At 50.5% G+C, this 19025-nt stretch overlaps 2 protein-coding genes across 6 annotated transcripts in view; one reads left to right on the top strand and one right to left on the bottom strand.

The window, feature by feature from the left end:
- Nucleotides 1-752, bottom strand: part of lrriq3 (leucine-rich repeats and IQ motif containing 3) — an 88849-nt gene extending 88097 nt beyond the window's left edge. For 4 of the 5 annotated variants that reach the window (XM_072273254.1, XM_072273257.1, XM_072273260.1 and 1 more), the window contains exon 1: nt 661-752. In XM_072273254.1, the coding sequence (XP_072129355.1) occupies nt 661-702 (42 nt within the window). In that variant the 5' untranslated portion in view covers nt 703-752. Of the gene's footprint in view, nt 1-541; nt 600-660 lie in introns of those variants that run through there. The other variant, XM_072273255.1, reaches the window with a different exon arrangement.
- Nucleotides 753-758: 6 nt separating this feature from the next.
- Nucleotides 759-19025, top strand: part of tnni3k (TNNI3 interacting kinase) — a 167140-nt gene continuing 148873 nt past the window's right edge. Inside the window, exons 1-3 of the mRNA XM_072273253.1 lie at nt 759-970; nt 8121-8288; nt 10166-10258. Coding sequence (XP_072129354.1) covers nt 868-970; nt 8121-8288; nt 10166-10258 — 364 coding nt within the window. The 5' untranslated portion in view covers nt 759-867. The remainder of the gene's footprint in view (nt 971-8120; nt 8289-10165; nt 10259-19025) is intronic.

The raw sequence follows: 19025 nt of genomic DNA, 5'->3' as shown, positions 1-19025 counted from the left end.
CTCTAGCCAACCTGCCGGCAAGGATATTGGACCTCAGGTTCAGGTATAACCCATCCCTTTTGTACAGGTCATACCTTCCCCAGAAGTGATCCCAATGAGAAATAAATCTGAACACCACCCCATGAACTAGTTCCTCTGAGGCACATATGCCAAATCATCCTATTCTAACTCACAGGCACGTGGCATAGGCAGCAAACCAGAGACTATGACCCTGGAGGTCCTGTTTCTCAGTTTTCTAACTAGCTCTCTCTGATGTTCGCACATATTGAAGCTGTCAAACTCCTCTTTAAAATAGAGAATATGACGCGAACCGTCCCCCTTGCTGAAGTCAATGGTCAGCTCTTGTTTTGTTGACATTGTGGTCCTGACACCATGTCTCCAAGCTGCAGAGGTTCAGAGGGGTTGTGAGGAACATTTTCCCAGTGGAGGGGTTTGGAATATGAAACCCACTGTCTGGGGCAAGTTGGAAGCAGACACTCTCATAATAACGAACAAGTATCTTGACGATCACTTGAATCGCAAGGCAAAGAAAGGTACAGACCAAGCGGTGGGTGGCCGATTATGGATATGGTAGGCCGAATAGTCTGCCTCTGAGGCTCTGTCCTCCCGCCACAACCTTGCCCACCCTCAGCCCCGCTGCGCTGCCGGTCTCCCACTCGCCTCACTCCGGTCCGGCTTCGCCGAGCATCCGCGCTGCGCCATCGCTCCAAGGCCCGGTTGCTACGGAGACGCGGCGCATGCGCACCCGCGACCATCCGGCACTGCCCCGCTGACGTTGACGCCTACCTGGCCTGACCGCGCAGCTGTTGTTCAGGTCAATCCGGTTCCTGCCCCCGCCGCCCAGTGAACTGACCGGGGGCTGGTGTGATGGACGACGCGGAGCAGGGGGAGACCGGCTGGATGGAAAGAGGGACCCAGAGGCGGGCAGAGGAGACGAGGCGACGGCTACGAGCTTTCCAAAACATTCGAGGTCAGCGCTGGCCGTGTCCGCCTCACCCACCCTTCCACTGCTCCCCTCCCCACTCCCCTCCCCACTCCCCCCGACCCTCTCTCCCCCACTCCCCCCGACCCTCTCTCCCCCTCTCCCCCCGACCCTCTCTCCCCCTCTACCCCCGACCCTCTCTCCCCCACTCCCCCGACCCTCTCTCCCCCTCTCCCCCCGACCCTCCCCCCCACTCCCCCCGACCCTCTCTCCCCCACTCCCCCGACCCTCTCTCCCCCTCCACTTCCCCCGACCCTCTCCCCCCCACTCCCCCCGACCCTCTCCCCCCCCACTCCCCCCGACCCTCTCCCCCCCACTCCCCCCGACCCTCTCCCCCCCACTCCCCCCGACCCTCTCTCCCCCTCCACTTCCCCCGACCCTCTCTCCCCCCGACCCTCTCCCCCCCACTCCCCCCGACCCTCTCCCCCCCCACTCCCCCCGACCCTCTCCCCCCCACTCCCCCCGACCCTCTCTCCCCCTCTCCCCCCGACCCTCTCTCCCCCTCTCCCCCCGACCCTCTCTCCCCCCACTCCCCCGACCCTCTCCCCCACTCCCCCGACCCTCTCCCCCACTCCCCCGACCCTCTCCCCCCGACCCTCCCCCCCACTCCCCCCGACCCTCTCTCCCCCTCCACTTCCCCCGACCCTCTCCCCCCACTCCCCCCGACCCTCTCCCCCCCCACTCCCCCCGACCCTCTCCCCCCCACTCCCCCCGACCCTCTCCCCCCCACTCCCCCCGACCCTCTCTCCCCCTCCACTTCCCCCGACCCTCTCTCCCCCCGACCCTCTCCCCCCCACTCCCCCCGACCCTCTCCCCCCCCACTCCCCCCGACCCTCTCCCCCCCACTCCCCCCGACCCTCTCTCCCCCTCTCCCCCCGACCCTCTCTCCCCCTCTACCCCCGACCCTCTCTCCCCCACTCCCCCGACCCTCTCCCCCACTCCCCCGACCCTCTCCCCCACTCCCCCGACCCTCTCCCCCACTCCCCCGACCCTCTCCCCCCGACCCTCTCCCCCCCCCACTTCCCCCGACCCTCTCCCCCCCCACTTCCCCCGACCCTCTCCCCCCCACTCCCCCCGACCCTCTCCCTCCCCACTCCCCCCGACCCTCTCCCCCCCACTCCCCCCGACCCTCTCTCCCCCACTCCCCCTGACCCTCTCTCCCCCACTCCCCCTGACCCTCTCTCCCCCACTCCCCCGACCCTCTCTCCCCCTCCACTCCCCCCGACCCTCTCCCCCCACTCCCCCCGACCCTCTCCCCCCCACTTCCCCCGACCCTCTCCCCCCCCACTCCCTCCGACCCTCTCTCCCCCACTCCCCCCGACCCTCTCCCCCCCCACTCCCCCCGACCCTCTCCCCCCCCACTCCCCCCGACCCTCTCCCCCCCACTCCCCCCGACCCTCTCCCCCCCACTCCCCCCGACCCTCTCTCCCCCCGACCCTCTCTCCCCCTCCACTCCCCCCGACCCTCTCTCCCCCTCCACTCCCCCCGACCCTCTTCCCCCCTCTCCCCCCTCTCCCCCGACTCTCTCTCCCCCTCCACTCCCCCCGACCCTCTTCCCCCCCACTCCCCCCCCGACCCTCTCCCCCTCCACTCCTCCCCACTCTCTCCCCCCCACTCTCTCTCCCCCCCTCTCTCCCCCCCCTCTCCCCCTCTCCCCCCGACCCTCTCTCCCTCCGACCCTCTCCCCCCCCGACCCTCCCCCCCACTCCCTCGACCCTCTCTCCCCGACCCTCTCTCCCCCCCCACTCCCCCCGACCCTCTCTCCCCCCCACTCCCCCCCGACCCTCTCTCCCCCCCACTCCCCCCTGACCCTCTCCTCCCCCCCGACCCTCTCTCTCCCCCGACCCTCTCTCTCCCCCGACCCTCTCTCCCCTGACCCTCTCTCCCCTGACCCTCTCTCCCCCGACCCTCTCTCCCCCCCCTCTCTCCCCCGACCCTCTCTCCCCCGACCCTCTCTCCCCCGACCCCCTCTCCCCCCGACCCCCTCTCCCCCCGACCCTCTCTCCCCCCGACCCTCTCCCCCCCACTCCCCCCGACCCTCTCCCCCCCACTCCCCCCGACCCTCTCTCCCCCACTCCCCCCGACCCTCTCTCCCCCACTCCCCCCGACCCTCTCCCCCCCCCACTCCCCCCCGACCCTCTCCCCCCCACTCCCCCCGACCCTCTCCCCCCCACTCCCCCGACCCTCTCCCCCCCCACTCCCCCGACCTTCTCCCCCCCACTCCCCCGACCTTCTCCCCCCCCACTCCCCCCGACCTTCTCCCGACCCTCTCCCCCCGACCTTCTCCCGACCCTCTCCCCTCCCACTCCCCCTGACCCTCTCTCCCCCCCCACTCCCCCCTGACCCTCTCTCCCCCCACTCCCCCCGACCCTCTCTCCCCCCCACTCCCCCCGACCCTCTCTCCCCCCCACTCCCCCCCCACTCCCCCTGACCCACTCCCCCCGACCCTCTCCCCCCCACACCCCTCGACCCTCTCCCCCCCCACACCCCCGACCCTCTCCCCCTCCAACCGTCCACTCTCCAACTCTCTCCCCCTCCCCTTCTAACCTTCCCCCTCACCCTGCAAGCCTCCAAACCAAAAGAGGTGGGGTTGTGGCACTGTTGGTCAGAGATAGTGTCACGGCTGCAGAAAAGGAGGGCACCCTGGAGGGATTGTCTATGGAGTCTCTGTGGGTGGAGATTAAGAACAAGGGGCCAAAAACTTTACTGGGTGTTTTTTTTATAGACTGTCCAATAGTAACAGGGAATAGTAACAGCAGACCAATTGAATAACTACTTTGGTTTCGTCATCACTGAGGAGGACATAAATAATCTTCCGGAAATAGTAGGGGACAGAGGGTCGAGTGAGATGGAGGAACTGAGCGAAATACATGTTAGTAGGGAAGTGGTGTTAGGTAAATTGAAGGGATTAAAGGCAGATAAATCCCCAGGGCCAGATGGTCTGCATCCCAGAGTGCTTAAGGAAGTAGCCCAAGAAATAGTGGATGCATTAGTAATAATTTTTCAAAACTCTTTAGATTCTGGATTAGTTCCTGAAGATTGGAGGGTGGCTAATGTAACCCTGCTTTTTAAAAAAGGAGGGAGAGAGAAACCGGGGAATTATAGACCGGTTAGCCTAACGTCGGTGGTGGGGAAACTGCTGGAGTCAGTTATCAAAGATGTGATAACAGCACATTTGGAAAGCGGTGAAATGATCGGACAAAGTCAGCATGGATTTGTGAAAGGAAAATCATGTCTGACGAATCTCATAGAATTTTTTGAGGATGTAACTAGTAAAGTGGGTAGGGGAGAACCAGTGGATGTGGTATATTTGGATTTTCAAAAGGCTTTTGATAAGGTCCCACACAGGAGATTAGTGTGCAAATTTAAAGCGTACGGTATTGGGGGTAAGGTATTGATGTGGATAGAGAATTGGTTAGCAGACAGGAAGCAAAGAGTGGAAATAAATGGGACCTTTTCAGAATGGCAGGCAGTGACTAGTGGGGTACTGCAAGGCTCAGTGCTGGGACCCCAGTTGTTTACAATATATATTAATGACTTAGATGAGGGAATTAAATGCAGTATCTCCAAATTTACGGATGACACGGAGCTGGGCGACAGTGTTAGCTGTGAGGAAGATGCTAAGAGGATGCAGAGTGACGTGGATAGGTTAGGTGAGTGGGCAAATTCATGGCAGATGCAATTTAACGTGGATAAATGTGAGGTTATCCACTTTGGTGGCAAGAACAGGAAAACAGATTTTTATCTGAATGGTGGCCGATTAGGAAAAGGGGAGGTGCAACGAGACCTGGGTGTCATTGTACACCAGTCACTGAAAGTGGGCATGCAGGTACAGCAGGCGGTGAAAAAGGCGAATGGTATGCTGGCATTTATAGCAAGAGGATTCGTGTACAGGAGCAGGAAGGTACTTCTGCAGTTGTACAAGGCCTTGGTGAGACCACACCTGGAGTATTGTGTGCAGTTTTGGTCCCCTAATCTGAGGAAAGACATCCTTGCCATAGAGGGAGAACAAAGAAGGTTCACCAGATTGATTCCTGGGATGGCAGGACTTTCATATGATGAAAGACTGGATCGACTAGGCTTATACTCTCTGGAATTTAGAAGATTAAGGGGGGATCTTATTGAAATGTATAAAATTCCAAAGGGATTGGATAGGCTAGATGCAGGAAGATTGTTCCCGATGTTGGGGAAGTCCAGAACAGGGGGTCACAGTTTGAGGATAAAGGGGAAGCCTTTTAGGACGGAGATGAGGAAAAACTTCTTCACACAGAGAGTGGTGAATCTATGGAATTCTCTGCCACAGGAAACAGTTGAGGCCAGTTCATTGGCTATATTTAAGAGGGAGTTAGATATGGCCCTTGTGGCTAAAGGGATCAGGGGGTATGGAGAGAGGGCAGGTACAGGGTTCTGAGTTGGATGATCAGCCATGGTCATACTGAATGGCGGTGCATGCTCGAAGGGCCGAATGGCCTACTCCACCTATTTTCTATGTTTCTAACAGGGATATTGAGGGGCAGATAGGGAAACAGATCCTGGACAGGTGTAATAATAACAGAGTTGTTGTGATGAGAGATTTTAATTTCTCAAATATGATGGGGTGGAGTTTGTTAAGTGTGTTCAGGAAGGTTAATAAGCCTACAAGAGGAGAGACTATACTTGATTTGGTATTGAGAAATGAACCTAGTCAGGTGTCAGATCTCTCAGTGGGAGAGCATTTTGGAGACTGATCATAATTCTGTGTCCTTTACAATAGCATTGGAGAGAGATAGGAACAGACAGGATAGAAAAGTGTTTAACTGGAGTAAGGGGAACTATGAGGCCATCAGGTCTCATAATTGGAAGCTTAAATTGGAAACAGATGTTCTCAGGGAAAAGTATGGAAGAAATGTGACAAATGTTCAGGGGATATTTGTATGGAGTTCTGCATAGGTACCTTCCAATGAGATGGAAGTTATGGTAGGGTACAGGAACCGTGGTGTACAAAGGGCTGTAATAAATCTAGTCAAGAAGAAAAGAAAAGCTTACAAAAGGTTCAGAGAGCTAGGTAATGTTAGAGATCTAGAAGATTATAAGGGTAATAGGAAGAAGCTTAAGGAAGAAATTAGGAGAGCTGGAAGGGGCAATGAGAAGGTCCTGGTGGGCAGGATTAAGAAAAAACCCAAAGCATTCTACAAGTACGTGAAGAGCAAGAGGTTTAGACGTGAAATAATAGGACCTATCAAGTGTGACAGTGGGAAAGTGTGTATGGAACCAGAGGAATTAGCAGAGGTACTTAATAAATGCTTTACTTCAGTATTCACTATGGAAAAGGATCTTGATGATTGTTGTGATGACTTGCAGCGGACTGAAAAGCTTGAGCATGTAGATATTAATAAAGAGGATGTGCTGGAGCTTTTGGAAAGCATCGAGTTGGAGAAGTCGCCGGGACTGGATGAGGTGTATCCCAGGCTACTGTGGGAGGTGAGGGAGGAGATTGCTGAGCCTCTGGCAATGATCTTTGCATCATCAATGGGGACGGGAGAGGTTCCGGAGGATTGGAGAGTTGCGGATGTTGTTCCTTTATTCAGGAAAGGGAATAGAGATAGCCCAGGAAGTTATAGACCAGTGAGTCTTACCTCAGTGGTTGGTAAGTTGATAGAGAAGATCCTGAGAGGCAGGATTATGAACATTTGGAGAGGTATAATATGATTAGGAATAGTCAGCATGGCTCTGTCAAGGGTAGGTCGTGCCTTACGAGCCTGATTGAATTCTTTGGGGATGTGACTAAACACATTAATGAGGGAAGAGTAGTAGATGTAGTGTATATGGATTTCAACAAGGCATTTGATAAGGTACCCCACGCAAGGCTTATTGAGAAAGTAAGGAGGCATGGGATCCAAGGGGACATTGCTTTGTGGATCCAGAACTGGCTTGCCCACAGAAGGCAAAGAGTGGTTGTAGATGGATCATATTCTGCGTGGAGGTCGGTGACCAGTGGTGTGCCTCAGGGATCTGTTCTGGGACCCTTACTCTTCGTGATTTTTATAAATGACCTGGATGACGAAATGGAGGGATGGGTTAGTAAGTTTACTGATGACACAAATGTTGGAGGTGTTATGGATAGTGCGGGGGGCTGTCAGAGGTTACAGCGGGACATTGATAGGATGCAAAACTGGACTGAGAAGTGGCAGATGGAGTTCAACGCAGATAAGTGTGAGGTGGTTCATTTTGGTAGGTCAAATACGATGGCAGAATGTAGTATTAATGTTAAGACTCTCAGCAGTGAGGGGAATCAGAGGGATCTTGGGGTCTGAGTCCATAGGGTGCTCAAAGCAGCTGTGCAGGTTGACTCTGTGGTTAAGAAGGCGTACGATGTATTGGCGTTCATCAATCATGGAATTGAATTTAGGAGCCGAGAGGTCATGTTGCAGCTATTTAGGACCCTGGTCAGTCCCCACTTGGAGTACTGTGCTCAATTCTGGTCGCCTCACTACAGGAAGGATGTGGAAGCCATAGCAAGGGTGCAGATGAGATTTACAAGGATTTTGCTTGGATTGGGGAGCATGCCTTATAAGAATAGGTTGAGTGAACTTGGCCTTTTCTCCTTGGAGCGACGGAGGATGAGAGGTGACCTGATTGAGGTCTATAAGATGATGAGAGGCATTGATCGTGTTGATAGAGGTTTTTTCCCAGAGCTAAAATGGTTGCCACAAGAGGGCACAGGTTTAAGGTGCTGGGGAGTAGGTACAGAGGAGATGTCAGGGTTAAGTTTTTTACTCGGAGAGTGGTGAGTGTGTGGAATGGGCTGCCAGCAACGGTGGTGGAGGCGGATACGATAGGGTCTTTTGAGAGACATGGAGCTTAGAAAAATAGAGGACTGTAGGTAAGCCTAGTAATTTCTAAGGTAGGGACATGTTCAGCACAACTTTGTGAGCTGAAGGGCTTGTATTGTGCTGCAGGTTTTCTATGTTTCTCCCCTCCCCTCCCTCCCACCAACTCTCCCCCACCCCCGCTCCAACCCTCCCCCTCTGCCCCTCCCCTACTCCAACCCTTCCCTTCACCCCCACTCCAGCCCACTGGCCCCTGTTTCTCTGTCCCTTTGCCCCTCCATTATCACTCTCACCTCTTGCTGATATTGCCCTTCTGTTGTGCTTGGCAGGGCAGGAGGTGAGGCCGGGTGAGTTCTGGGATGCAGTAGTCATTACTGCTGCCGACGGAGAACAGGAATATGCATTCCTGCAGCAGATCGCCAGCAAGCTGGAGAGGAGGGAGCTCCCCCTTGGAGTTCGCTATCATGTTTTCGCTGATCCAGTGGGACCAAAGATTGGTATGAACAAGCCCGGGTGCAGGATGGCATTTGAACTAAACCTTGGCAGATCTCTGCCTGGTTAAGTGTGGAGCTCAGGTTGGTTACTACACTCGGGGAGTATGCAGAGGAGGTTTTCCAGTAAATGAGCGCAGGAATCGACCATGCTGAGGCTTTATAAGGCGTTGGTCAGACCACATTTGCAGTATTGTGAGCAGCTTTGGGCCCCTTTTCTAAGAAAAAATGTTCTGGCATTGGAGCGGATCAAGAGAGGATTCACAGGAATAAATCCAGGAATGAAAGGGTTATCGTATGAGGAGTGTTTGATGGCTCTGGGCCTGTACTTGCTGAAGTTTAGAGTAATCAAATTCCTAACTCTGTCATCACCACTCGACAAGGTCACAGCTGATCCATTCTTCCTAAACTTTAGCTCCAACATCTCTCAAGTAGCTTAACTCAAGCCAGGGCAAAGAGCCCATTTGATCAGCACTGCATCAATACCACCCTCTTGAACATTCATTCCCTCTTCAACCAAATACACTGCAGCTACTCATCCAGCCTATTCTGACGGACATTCCCAAATCCACCAGCTCTACCTTCAGAAGAAAATGACAGCAGTTTCTCTTCAAATCCCAAATAATCCTGATTATCACTGGGGTTAAACTTCCGAACTCCCTCCCTACCAGCACTGTGAGGGCATCATCACCAGAAGTACAGCAGCGGTTCCTGAAGGCAGCTCAGCAGGAAGTACAGCCAGGTGGTATGTGAGACCAGGTGAGGGGAGAGGGGAAAGTGTACAAGCTGCAGGTGATATGTGAGACCAGGTGAGGGGAGAGGGGAAAGTGTACAAGCTGCAGGTGAGGGGGAGAGGGGAAAGTGTACAAGTTGCAGGTGAGGGGGAGAGGGGAAAGTGTACAAGCTGCAGGTGAGGGGGAGAGGAGAATGTGTACAAGCTGCAGGTGAGGGGGAGAGGGGAAAGTACAAGCTGCCAGAGAAGGGAATGTGTACAACCTGGAGGTGAGGGGGAGAGGGGAAAGTGTACAAGCTGCAAGTGAGGGGGAAAGTTTACAAGCTGCAGGTGAGGGGAAGCTGGGTGTGTGGGGGAGAGGGGAAAGTCTACCAGCTGCAGGTGAGAGGGAGAGGGGAAAGTATACAAGCTGCAGGTGAGGGGGAGAGGGGAAAGTACAAGCTGCCAGAGAAGGGAATGTGTACAACCTGGAGGTGAGGGGGAGAGGGGAAAGTATACAAGCTGCAGGTGAGGGGGAAAGTTTACAAGCTACAGGTGAGGGGGAGAGTGGGTGTGACGGGGAGAGGGGAAAGTGTACAAGCTGCAAGTGAGAGGGAGAGGGGAAAGTGTACAAGCTGCAGGTGAGGGGGAGAGGAGAATGTGTACAAGCTGCAGGTGAGGGGGAGAGGGGAAAGTACAAGCTGCCAGAGAAGGGAATGTGTACAACCTGGAGGTGAGGGGGAGAGGGGAAAGTATACAAGCTGCAGGTGAGGGGGAGAGGGGAAAGTGTACAAGCTGCAGGTGAGGGGGAGCTGGGTGTGTTGGGGAGAGGGGAAAGTGTACAAGTTGCAGGTGATATGTGAGATCAGATGGGTGTGTGGGGGTGAGGGGATGAAATGAGAAGCTGGAAGTTGATGGGTGGAAGGAGTAAAGGAGAGGACAGTGGACCACGAAAGGAAAGGGAAGGAGAGATGGCAGCAGAGGGAAGTGATGGGTAGGTGAGGATAGGACTTTCACCAGTCCTCTGTTATACTACTGAAACCAGCCTTCCCTCGATTCAAGACTTTTCCTTGAGGACTAACCTTATTCCTTTTTGCTAACTGTGGTAGGGTCTTGAACTAACTGCCATGGAAATATGGAAGAAATGTTGATCATTGTTCTCTTTACCCAGGAAATGGAGGATCTACACTTCACGCTCTCCTTCGATTGGAAAAACTCTACGGAGATCAGTTGGATGACTTCAGAATTCTATTAATCCATGCTGGTAAACATAATCATGGTTTTACTCAATGCCAGTGGTTCAAAGGGAAGATCTTTAAGTTAGCTGAAAATCCAAATAAAACAGCAAATCCTGGGAGCGCTTAGCAGGTCAGTTCAGGCAGCATCTTTGGAGAGAGAAACAGTTAATGTTTCAAGCTGAAGACATAGTAACGCAGAAGATAAACACGAGATTCTGCAGATACTGGAAAACTTGAGCAACTTGCACAAAGTGCTAGGGGTAGTCAGCAGGTCAGGCAGCATCTGTGGAGGGGAATAAACAGTATGTTTTGATGCTGTGTGAGTCAGAAATTGTCACATTTACAAGAACATATAGGAGCAGAAATTAGGTCATTTGGCCCATTGAGTCTGCTCTGCCATTCCATCATGGTTGATTTATTATCCCCCTCAACCCCATTCCCCTGCCTTCTCTCATAACCTTTAACAAATCAAGAACCTATCAACCTCCACTTTAAATATACCCAATGACTTGGCCTCCACAACCATCTGGCAATAAATGCCACAGATTCACCAACCTCTAGCGAAATAAATTCCTACTCATCTTTGTTCTAAACGGATGTCCCTCAATTCTGAGGCTGTGCCTTCTGGTCCTAAACTTCCCCACTATCGGAAACATCCTCTCCACATCCACTCTATCTAGATCTTTCAATATTCAATAGGTTTCAACGAGATCATAAAATATTGAAATGTACCGTGAAATGCATCATTTACAACCAACACAATCCGAGGATGTGCTGGAGGCTCAGTGAATGTGCTCACCCTGCATCTGGTGCCAACACAGCATGCCCACAACTCACTAGCCCTGACCCGATGTCTGGTATGTGGGAGGAAACTGGAGGAAACCCACGTGGTGATGGGGAGAACATACAAAGTCCTTACAGATAGCAGTGGAAAATGAACCCTGAACGGTGATCCCTGGCACTATAAAGATTTACACTAACCACTACACTACTGTACTGCCCTTGCTCAGTTTCTCCAGTATTTTGTGTATTGCTCAGTAGTGCAGAAAGGTTCCCAATCTGATGGAGAGAACTGCCAGTGGACCCGAAGTGTGGGATGATACTCCAGCTGGAGCATGAGTTGATGAGCATTCACATGATGTGTCTCCCTAATTAGCCAATGATGTGTTGGTTGCTGCACAATGTCCTGACCCCACCCTGCAGAACCAGTGAAAGTGTCCTCATCCACAGTGACCAGCAATGAGGATCAGCAGCTTTTCCAACAGATGTTACACAACATCAGGTACTACATGCCATCCATTGAACATCTGGCTCTGTGCCACTCAACATCTGGTACTGAGTGCCAATCACATAGCATCAGTGAAGAGAGAAACAGTGTTTCTTTACCACAGAACTTTTCTGAATGACACGATGTTATTGATCCTGCTATACATTTTGTGATCTGTGCTGTAGATGATAAGTCAAGCCTTCTCTTCCCTCCTTTTCTCATCAGTTAAATGGGAGACTAATAAAGGCCAACACACTATGTAGCTTCTTAACAACCTGATCAACTTGGCTGCAATTTTGAGGGATCTATTAACTCTGAATTCTGCCTTCAAATTCGATATTCAAAGTGAAGTGATTCAATTTGGAGGGTCAAAATTCAAGGCAGAATACTCTGCCTTCAAACTCTGGTTAGGCAATACTTGGAATATTGTGTTCTGTTCCAGTCTCCTCACTATAGGAAGGATGTGAAAGCTTTAGAAAGGATGCAGAGGAGATTTACCAGGATGCTGCCTGGATTGGAGATCATGTCTTATGTGGATGGGTTGCGTGTGCTAGGGCTTTTCTCTTTGGAGTGAAGCAGGGTGAGAGAAGACTTGATAAAGGTGTACGAAATGTTGAGGCACATAAATCGAGTGGACAATCAGAGACTTTCCCAGGGCATAAATGGCTAATACGAGGGGGCATAATTTTAAGGTGATTGGACGAGGTATCGGGGATTGGGATGTCAGAAGTAGGTGTTTTTTTTTAATCAGAGTGGTAGTGTTATTGCCTCACAGCTCCAAGTACTCCAATTCAGTCCCGACCTCTATCTTCATGTTCTCCCTTTGAGCACATGGGTTTCCTCCTGGTTTTAAAGTCTCTGCCCACATCCCAGAGAGGGGGAACTCAGCAGATTGAACCATGTCAATCTAGGTAGCCTCCAACCTGATCGATCACTCCAACTTCTGGTAATTTTTTCCTTCTCCTCCTTCCCTCTTCTTCTATTCCTACTCTGGCCTCTTCTCATCTGCTTATTACCTTCCCTGTGCCCTTCCTCCTTTCTCACGTAGTCCACTCTCCTGTCCTATCAAATTCCTTCTTCTCTAGCCCTTTACCTTTTTTTTTTACCAGCTTTTCATTTACTGGCTTTTCACTTGGCTTCACCTTATCACCTTCTAGCTTGTCGTCCTCCTCCTCCTCTTCTCCCACCCCCACCATCTTATTTTGGCTTTATCCCCCCTCCTTTCCAGTCTTAGCCAGAAATGTCGACTGCTTATACATTTTCATAGATGCTGTCTGACCTGCTGAGTTCCTCCAGCATTTTGTGTGTGTTACTCTGGATTTCCAGCATCTGCAGGATCTCTTGTGTTTACGAATTGTCGACGTTTTGGTTAAGAGCTCTTCTGCATCAGAATTCCTTTTCTCCCGCAAGTGCTGCTCAACCTGCTGAGTTCTTTGGCAGATTGTTTATTGCTCCAGATTCCTGTAATTGCAGTCTCTTGTTTATCTGTGGGTTAATTGGCCTCTGTAAATTGTCCCCAGTGTGCAGGTGCGTGGTGGAATCTGCAGGGAGTGGGTGGGAGTGTAGGGAGAACGAAATGGGATCAGTGTAGGATTAGTGTCAATGGATAATTGATAGCCAGCACAGACTCGAGGAGTCTTGGGGCCTGTTTCTACACTGTTTCACTCTGACTCTCCTGCAGGGGGATATAGCCAGCGTTTGCTGAGTGCTAGTGCACTGGGGAAGATCTTCATGGCTCTGCCTCTGGGTGAGCCTGTCTACCAGATGTTGGAGCTCAAACTGGCAATGTACATCGACTTCCCTGTGCACATGAAACCTGGGGTGTTATTGACATGTGCCGACGATATTGAGCTCTACAGCGTCCTCGGGGCCAAGGCAGTTTGCTTCGACAGGCCTGGGTTCACTGCCTTGGCTCACCCATCTCCGCTGTCCATCGGCACCACGCATGGCGTCTTTGCCCTGGAACCTGGCTCATGGGTCAACGGACAGCCAGAGCTGGAGTACAGACTCTGTCACCGCTTCCTGCACAAGCCCAGTGTGGAGACGATGTGGGAGGCTGGGGTGGTGTTCCCCTCAGCCCGGGGGCAGGCCTCCAGTGGGGACACGGAGCCTGGGCACTTTGTCTACACTGACAGTGTCTTCTATTTTGATCGCATGATAGCCAGGCGGCTGCTGACCATCCTGGAGGAGATGGGCCCTGTTGGCTGTGAGATTGATGCATATGGTGACTTTCTACAGGCGCTAGGGCCTGGAGCTGTAACAGAGGCCACTGGATCTAAGGTAGACATCAAGCAGGAGCTCCCAGCATTCAGGCAGAAGATCACTGCCTCACTCTGGGGGACACCGCTCCATGTAGCCACGCTTAACAACTCTGTCTTCTACCATCTGGGCACAGCACGGGAGTACCTGTGTCACCTCACGGCTGAAGGGAGTTTGAGGGAGCATCTGGGGCTAACACCCAGCCCTGGTGGGTTCTCCCAGTTCCCTCCAAAGGTGGGAGGCATGGTCCCCTGCATCATGGGAAGCCTGCTGGGGCCCGGGTGCCTCGTCTCACCTGGCAGCGTGGTGGAATATTCACGGTTGGAGGCACATGTCACCGTGGGTCCCAATTCCATCGTCAGTGGGTGCTGCCTGGGCGAGGGCACCACAGTGCCACCAAATACCTTCCTGGTCTCGCTGAGTGTTCCAGGGGGCTTCGTCACAGCCATCCTTGGCACGGATGATGATGTGAAGCGCACCGCTCCATCTCTGTCGGAGATTGGCCATTTGCATCTGCTGGGCCTCAATCTCGGGGAGGTTGCCAGATGCTTGGGACTGGCCGTCTCTGAGAGTCTTTTCTCCGGGGCTGGAAAAGCCAAGCTCACGCTGTGGAATGCTAGAGTTTTTCCAAGCTCGCGAGTGAGTGCCGAAGACTCGGTAGCGGCGGCCCTGCAGATGTTGGAAGTGTTGAGGAGTCCCTTGGCTCCTCCACTCAGCAGTGATGATCAGCGACTGTCCATCGAGGAAATGCTTCAGCACAAGGACGTGCAGAGCATGCTGAAGTTCAGGCAGCAGCTGTTGCAGAACATTGCCTCGGGGAGGTACCAGCAGGGAAAATAATGTCTACCTTAAATATGGGTCACGATTCTAAATCACTTTACCAACCTCTGACAAACTGCAAGTGCCTTTTATTTCACCAAACGACAGAGCTGAGACAATATCGGCTCCTGTTGTGAATCCAAACAACTGAATGTTCTTGCCAATGTTCTGTAAGTTCCTCAGAATCTGGTTTATTATCATTAGCATATGCCATGCAATTTATTGTTTTGCGGCAACAGTACAATGCAATACATAATAATTACTATAAATTACAACAATAATATAAAAAATAGTGCAAAGGTGATAAATTTTAAGGGATTGGGGAATTCTCAGATTCCTGTAAACAATGGATTTAGTACTATGTCTGTGACTTCAGTATGTTTGAATAATGTCTCACAGCTGCTTTCTTTGGAGCAAGATAAGTGTTAAAGTTCGCCCAGATCCACACATGATGTCTCTGGGCTTTTCACACTTTTTGATTTTGACAAAAAGCAGTACCTGATGGAAATTAAACAGAACATTCCTTTCTTAATTAAAGCACAAATTTGACGGATGTTCTTATCTTTGTAATTAAGTTGTGGCTCCAGCAAACCAGGTAGGACATTCCTTTCTTTAATTAAGGTGGCTGGAGTGTGGAACAAATTGATTGTACTTTTGTATCAATAATCCATTGACTTGACCGGAATAGTTATCAAACTGATTGTTCTTTTGTATTGGTGGCCTTATAACTTCTGACAATTCTGACATCAGGCAGTGAACTTGTAGAACCGCCGGGGAGATGAGAACGGGTCTCTCCCTGATGTCGGGTCCAAGTTCACTTGCTGGCTGAGCTTGAAGAAATAAAAGGGTGAAAAGATAAGTAACGATCATTTTGTGCTGTCGTTATTTGATCCAGCAAAGTTACGTTTACAAAGGAGAGCAAAATTGTGAAATAGTGCATGAGTTCATAGACTTCAGAAATCTGATGGCAGAGGGGAAGAAGCTGTTTCCAAAACATTGAATGTGGGGCTTCAGGTGCCTGTGCCTCCACCCTGATGACTGTAACGAGAAGAGGGTATGTCCTGGATAGTGAAGGTCCGTAATGGATGCCGCTGCCTTCAGGCATTGCCTTTTGAGGATGTCCTCAATGTTGGAGAGGCTAGCGCCCATGATGGAGGTGGCTGAGCTTATAACCTTCTGCAGCTTTTTCCGATCCTGTGCTTTGGAGCCTCCACACCGGACGGTGATGGAACCGTCTGAATGCTCTCCACTATACATCTGTTGATCTACGTACACAGTATCAGGAGAAAATTACTCCTATCTTAAGTCCAAACAACTGAATGTTCAGGCCTTTTCTAAGTTCCTGTATTTGTCTCTGTAAATGTGGGATATTTGCCCTTTTTCTCCCAAGCTTCCTCCATGGATTGGTCAATACCTTCAAACCACTAACCCGGCTGTTTCAATGAAGATGAGGTCTGACTTCTAAAGGCCCCATCCTCCAAGGAAGCTGTGGTTCGATGTATGGTGTCCATTCCTACTGGCTGCCCTTATTCATCAGTCAGCGATCAAACAGAGTGGGCTGTCCTTCTCTAGAAAGGGGGAGTGTTGACTAGATGGAGTAAAAACATAAAATGCTGGAAACATTCAATGGGTCAACCAACATTTGTGGAGAGAACACAACAGGAGCAAGAGTAGGCTACCAGTCCCTCAAGCCTTCCTTGCCATTCGAAATATGACTGATCTATAGAGGCCTCAACAACTCCTCTGTTCCCCACCACCTTCAATTCTATGATCTATGTGCAACTTAAATGTATTTAATAATACAGCCATGGGGACAGAGAATTCCAGAGATTCACTACTCTACCCCACACCTCAGGTTAAAATGACTGGCTGTTTATTGTGTACCCTGTTCCCTTGTTTGTGACTCTTTCGTTGGTAGAATCATCTCAGTGTTGATCCTGTCAAGCACCCCCTTAGGATTTTGTGTTTGAGTCAAGTCACATTTTGTTCTTCACATCCCCAAAGAGTACCAACCCAGTCTCTAACCTCTTCTGACAACTGTCCCATCCCAGGAATTAGCCTGGTGAATCTCCTTTGAACTGCCTTCATCACTTTTTTTCTCTCATGAACCTTCCCTGCCTCCTTCTCCAATGCCAGCATATCTTAGATTAGGAACCCAAAACTGGTCGCAATACTCCAAGTATGATCTGACCAATGCCTTATAAAACCTAAGCACTATATTGTTGCTTTTGTATTCAGTCCTCTTGAAATGAATGCTAACATTGTATTTGCCTTCCTTACCGCCAGCTTGACCTTCAAATTAACCTGTGGGGAATCTTGCATGAGGACTCCCAGGTTCTCCTGCACTTCTGGAGTTTTGAATTTTCAAACTATTATAAAATAGTCCACACCTTTATTCCTTGTGCCAAAGTGCATGGCCATGCATTTCTCTACATTATATTCCATCTGCCACTTCTTTGCTCATTACCTCAATCTATGTCCTTCTGCAGACACCATGCCTCCTTAACACTGCCTGCCCCTCCCCCATCTTTGTATTGTCCGCAAACTGAGCTACAAATGATCAAATCCTTCCTCCAAGTCATTGACAAACAAGGTAAAAAAAAAAGTCCCAACACTGACCCATGTGGTACACCATTAGTCACTGAGAGCCACTTAGAAGATGCCCCCTTTGTTCCTACTTTTTGTCTCCTAAAGATCATCCAATCTTCTACCCATGTTAGTACCTTTCTTGTAATACCATGGGTTCTTGTTACACAGCCTCATGTGCAGCACTATGTCAAAGACCTTCTGAAAATTCAAATAAACATCCACTAACTCCTTTGTCTATCCTGCTTGTTATTTCCTCAAAGAATTCCAACAGATTTATCAGGCAAGATTCCCCCTTTAGAAAACCATACTGACTTTGGCCTGTTTTATCCTGTGCCTCCAAGTATCCCAAACTTCATCTTTCATAATGTTTCCAACCACTGAAGTTAGGCTGACTGGCCTATAATTTCCTTTCTTCTGCTTTTCTCCCTTCTGGAAGAGCGGAGTGACATTTGTAATTTTCTAGTCCTGAGGAACCATTCCAGAGTCTAGTGATTCTTGGAAAGCCTCCACATTCTATTCACCCTCCTCTTTCAGAACTCTGGGGTGTGGTCTATCTGGTTGATATGACTTGTCTACCCTCACCTTTAAAGGCCAATTTATACTTCTGCGTCAAATCTACGCTGTAGCCTGACGCGCACCTCCCCAAAAAGGTAACTCGCGGCGACACAGACCACAACAACTGTGATTGGTCCGCTTGGTAGCATCGCATTTCCTCCTATGCTGCAATAGCTTCCCATTGGGCGACTGAAGGGCAGGGAAGGAACTCTGGCTGCAATGCTTTCCATAAAGCTTTACGGACCTCTGAAATTATGGAGGACCCTGTGCTTAACGCCAGTTTGTAGCTAGCTGCTACAGCCTGTTGACTTCCGCCTGAAGCTAAAACTCAAATGGCGATTGCCAGTCTCTGAGTATACTGTGTGTACACTGATGTGAAATAAATGGTTGGAGATGATGAACCAAATTGTCAAAGAATATTTGAAATGCATTTCCTCGTCCATGTCTCTCAGTGGCCAGGCAAGCGCAGAAAATTCACCCTCTTTCAGTTTCAGTTGCCATTGTTTGAAGTTTGAGTTCAACACTAAGAATCTCAACACAGTGGCAAAGAAACCGCACCTCCAACTAGCATTTTGGTGGTGAATCGCAGAGCGACGCAGACACACCAACGCACAGGTATTAATGCTCACAATGGCGTAGGCTACTACGCAGAAGTATAAATCAGCTTAACTTTCCAAGCACCTCCTGTTTAGCAATAGCAATGACACTCTCACATTTCTGGCATTCTGCTAGTGTCTTCTAGAGTGAAGACTGTTGCAAAATACTTTATAAGTTTATCCACCATGTGTTCATACCTTTCCAACAGCATTTTCCAGCAATCTGATATCCATTCTTGTGTCTCATTTACTCTTTATATATCAAAAATAACTTTTGGTATCCTTTATTATTACTGACTAACATTCCATAATATTTCATCTTTTCTCTTTAAGGCTTTGGAGTTGTCTTCTGTTTTTTTTAATGCTTCCTAATCCTCAAACTTCGGACTAATTTTTGCTATATTACATGCCTCTCTATTGCTTTCGTGCTGTTTTATACAGTAATCCACTTTGTGATCCCCTTTACTGAAGTGCGTTTGTCTGTGTTACTGCCCTTGTACAAAATGAAAAACTGCTGAAGGTTTTTTGTGCAGAAGTGCGGCTCCAGGGCAAGACACAGGAATTGCACTGTATTTTTTTTTAACTTTCAATGCAATCATAATTAAATGTGCTGCATGGTACTGTGTTTTGCACCTTGGCTCTGGTGGTAGACTGTTTTGTTTGGCTGCATTCATGTGTATGGTTCAATGGCAATTAAACTTGAACTTG

The sequence above is a fragment of the Mobula birostris genome, chromosome 12 (assembly GCF_030028105.1).
Source record: "Mobula birostris isolate sMobBir1 chromosome 12, sMobBir1.hap1, whole genome shotgun sequence".
NCBI classification, from domain to species: Eukaryota; Metazoa; Chordata; class Chondrichthyes; order Myliobatiformes; family Myliobatidae; genus Mobula; species Mobula birostris.
The sequence above is the reverse complement of the archived record's forward strand: the minus strand, read 5'-3'. Positions and strand labels throughout refer to the sequence as shown.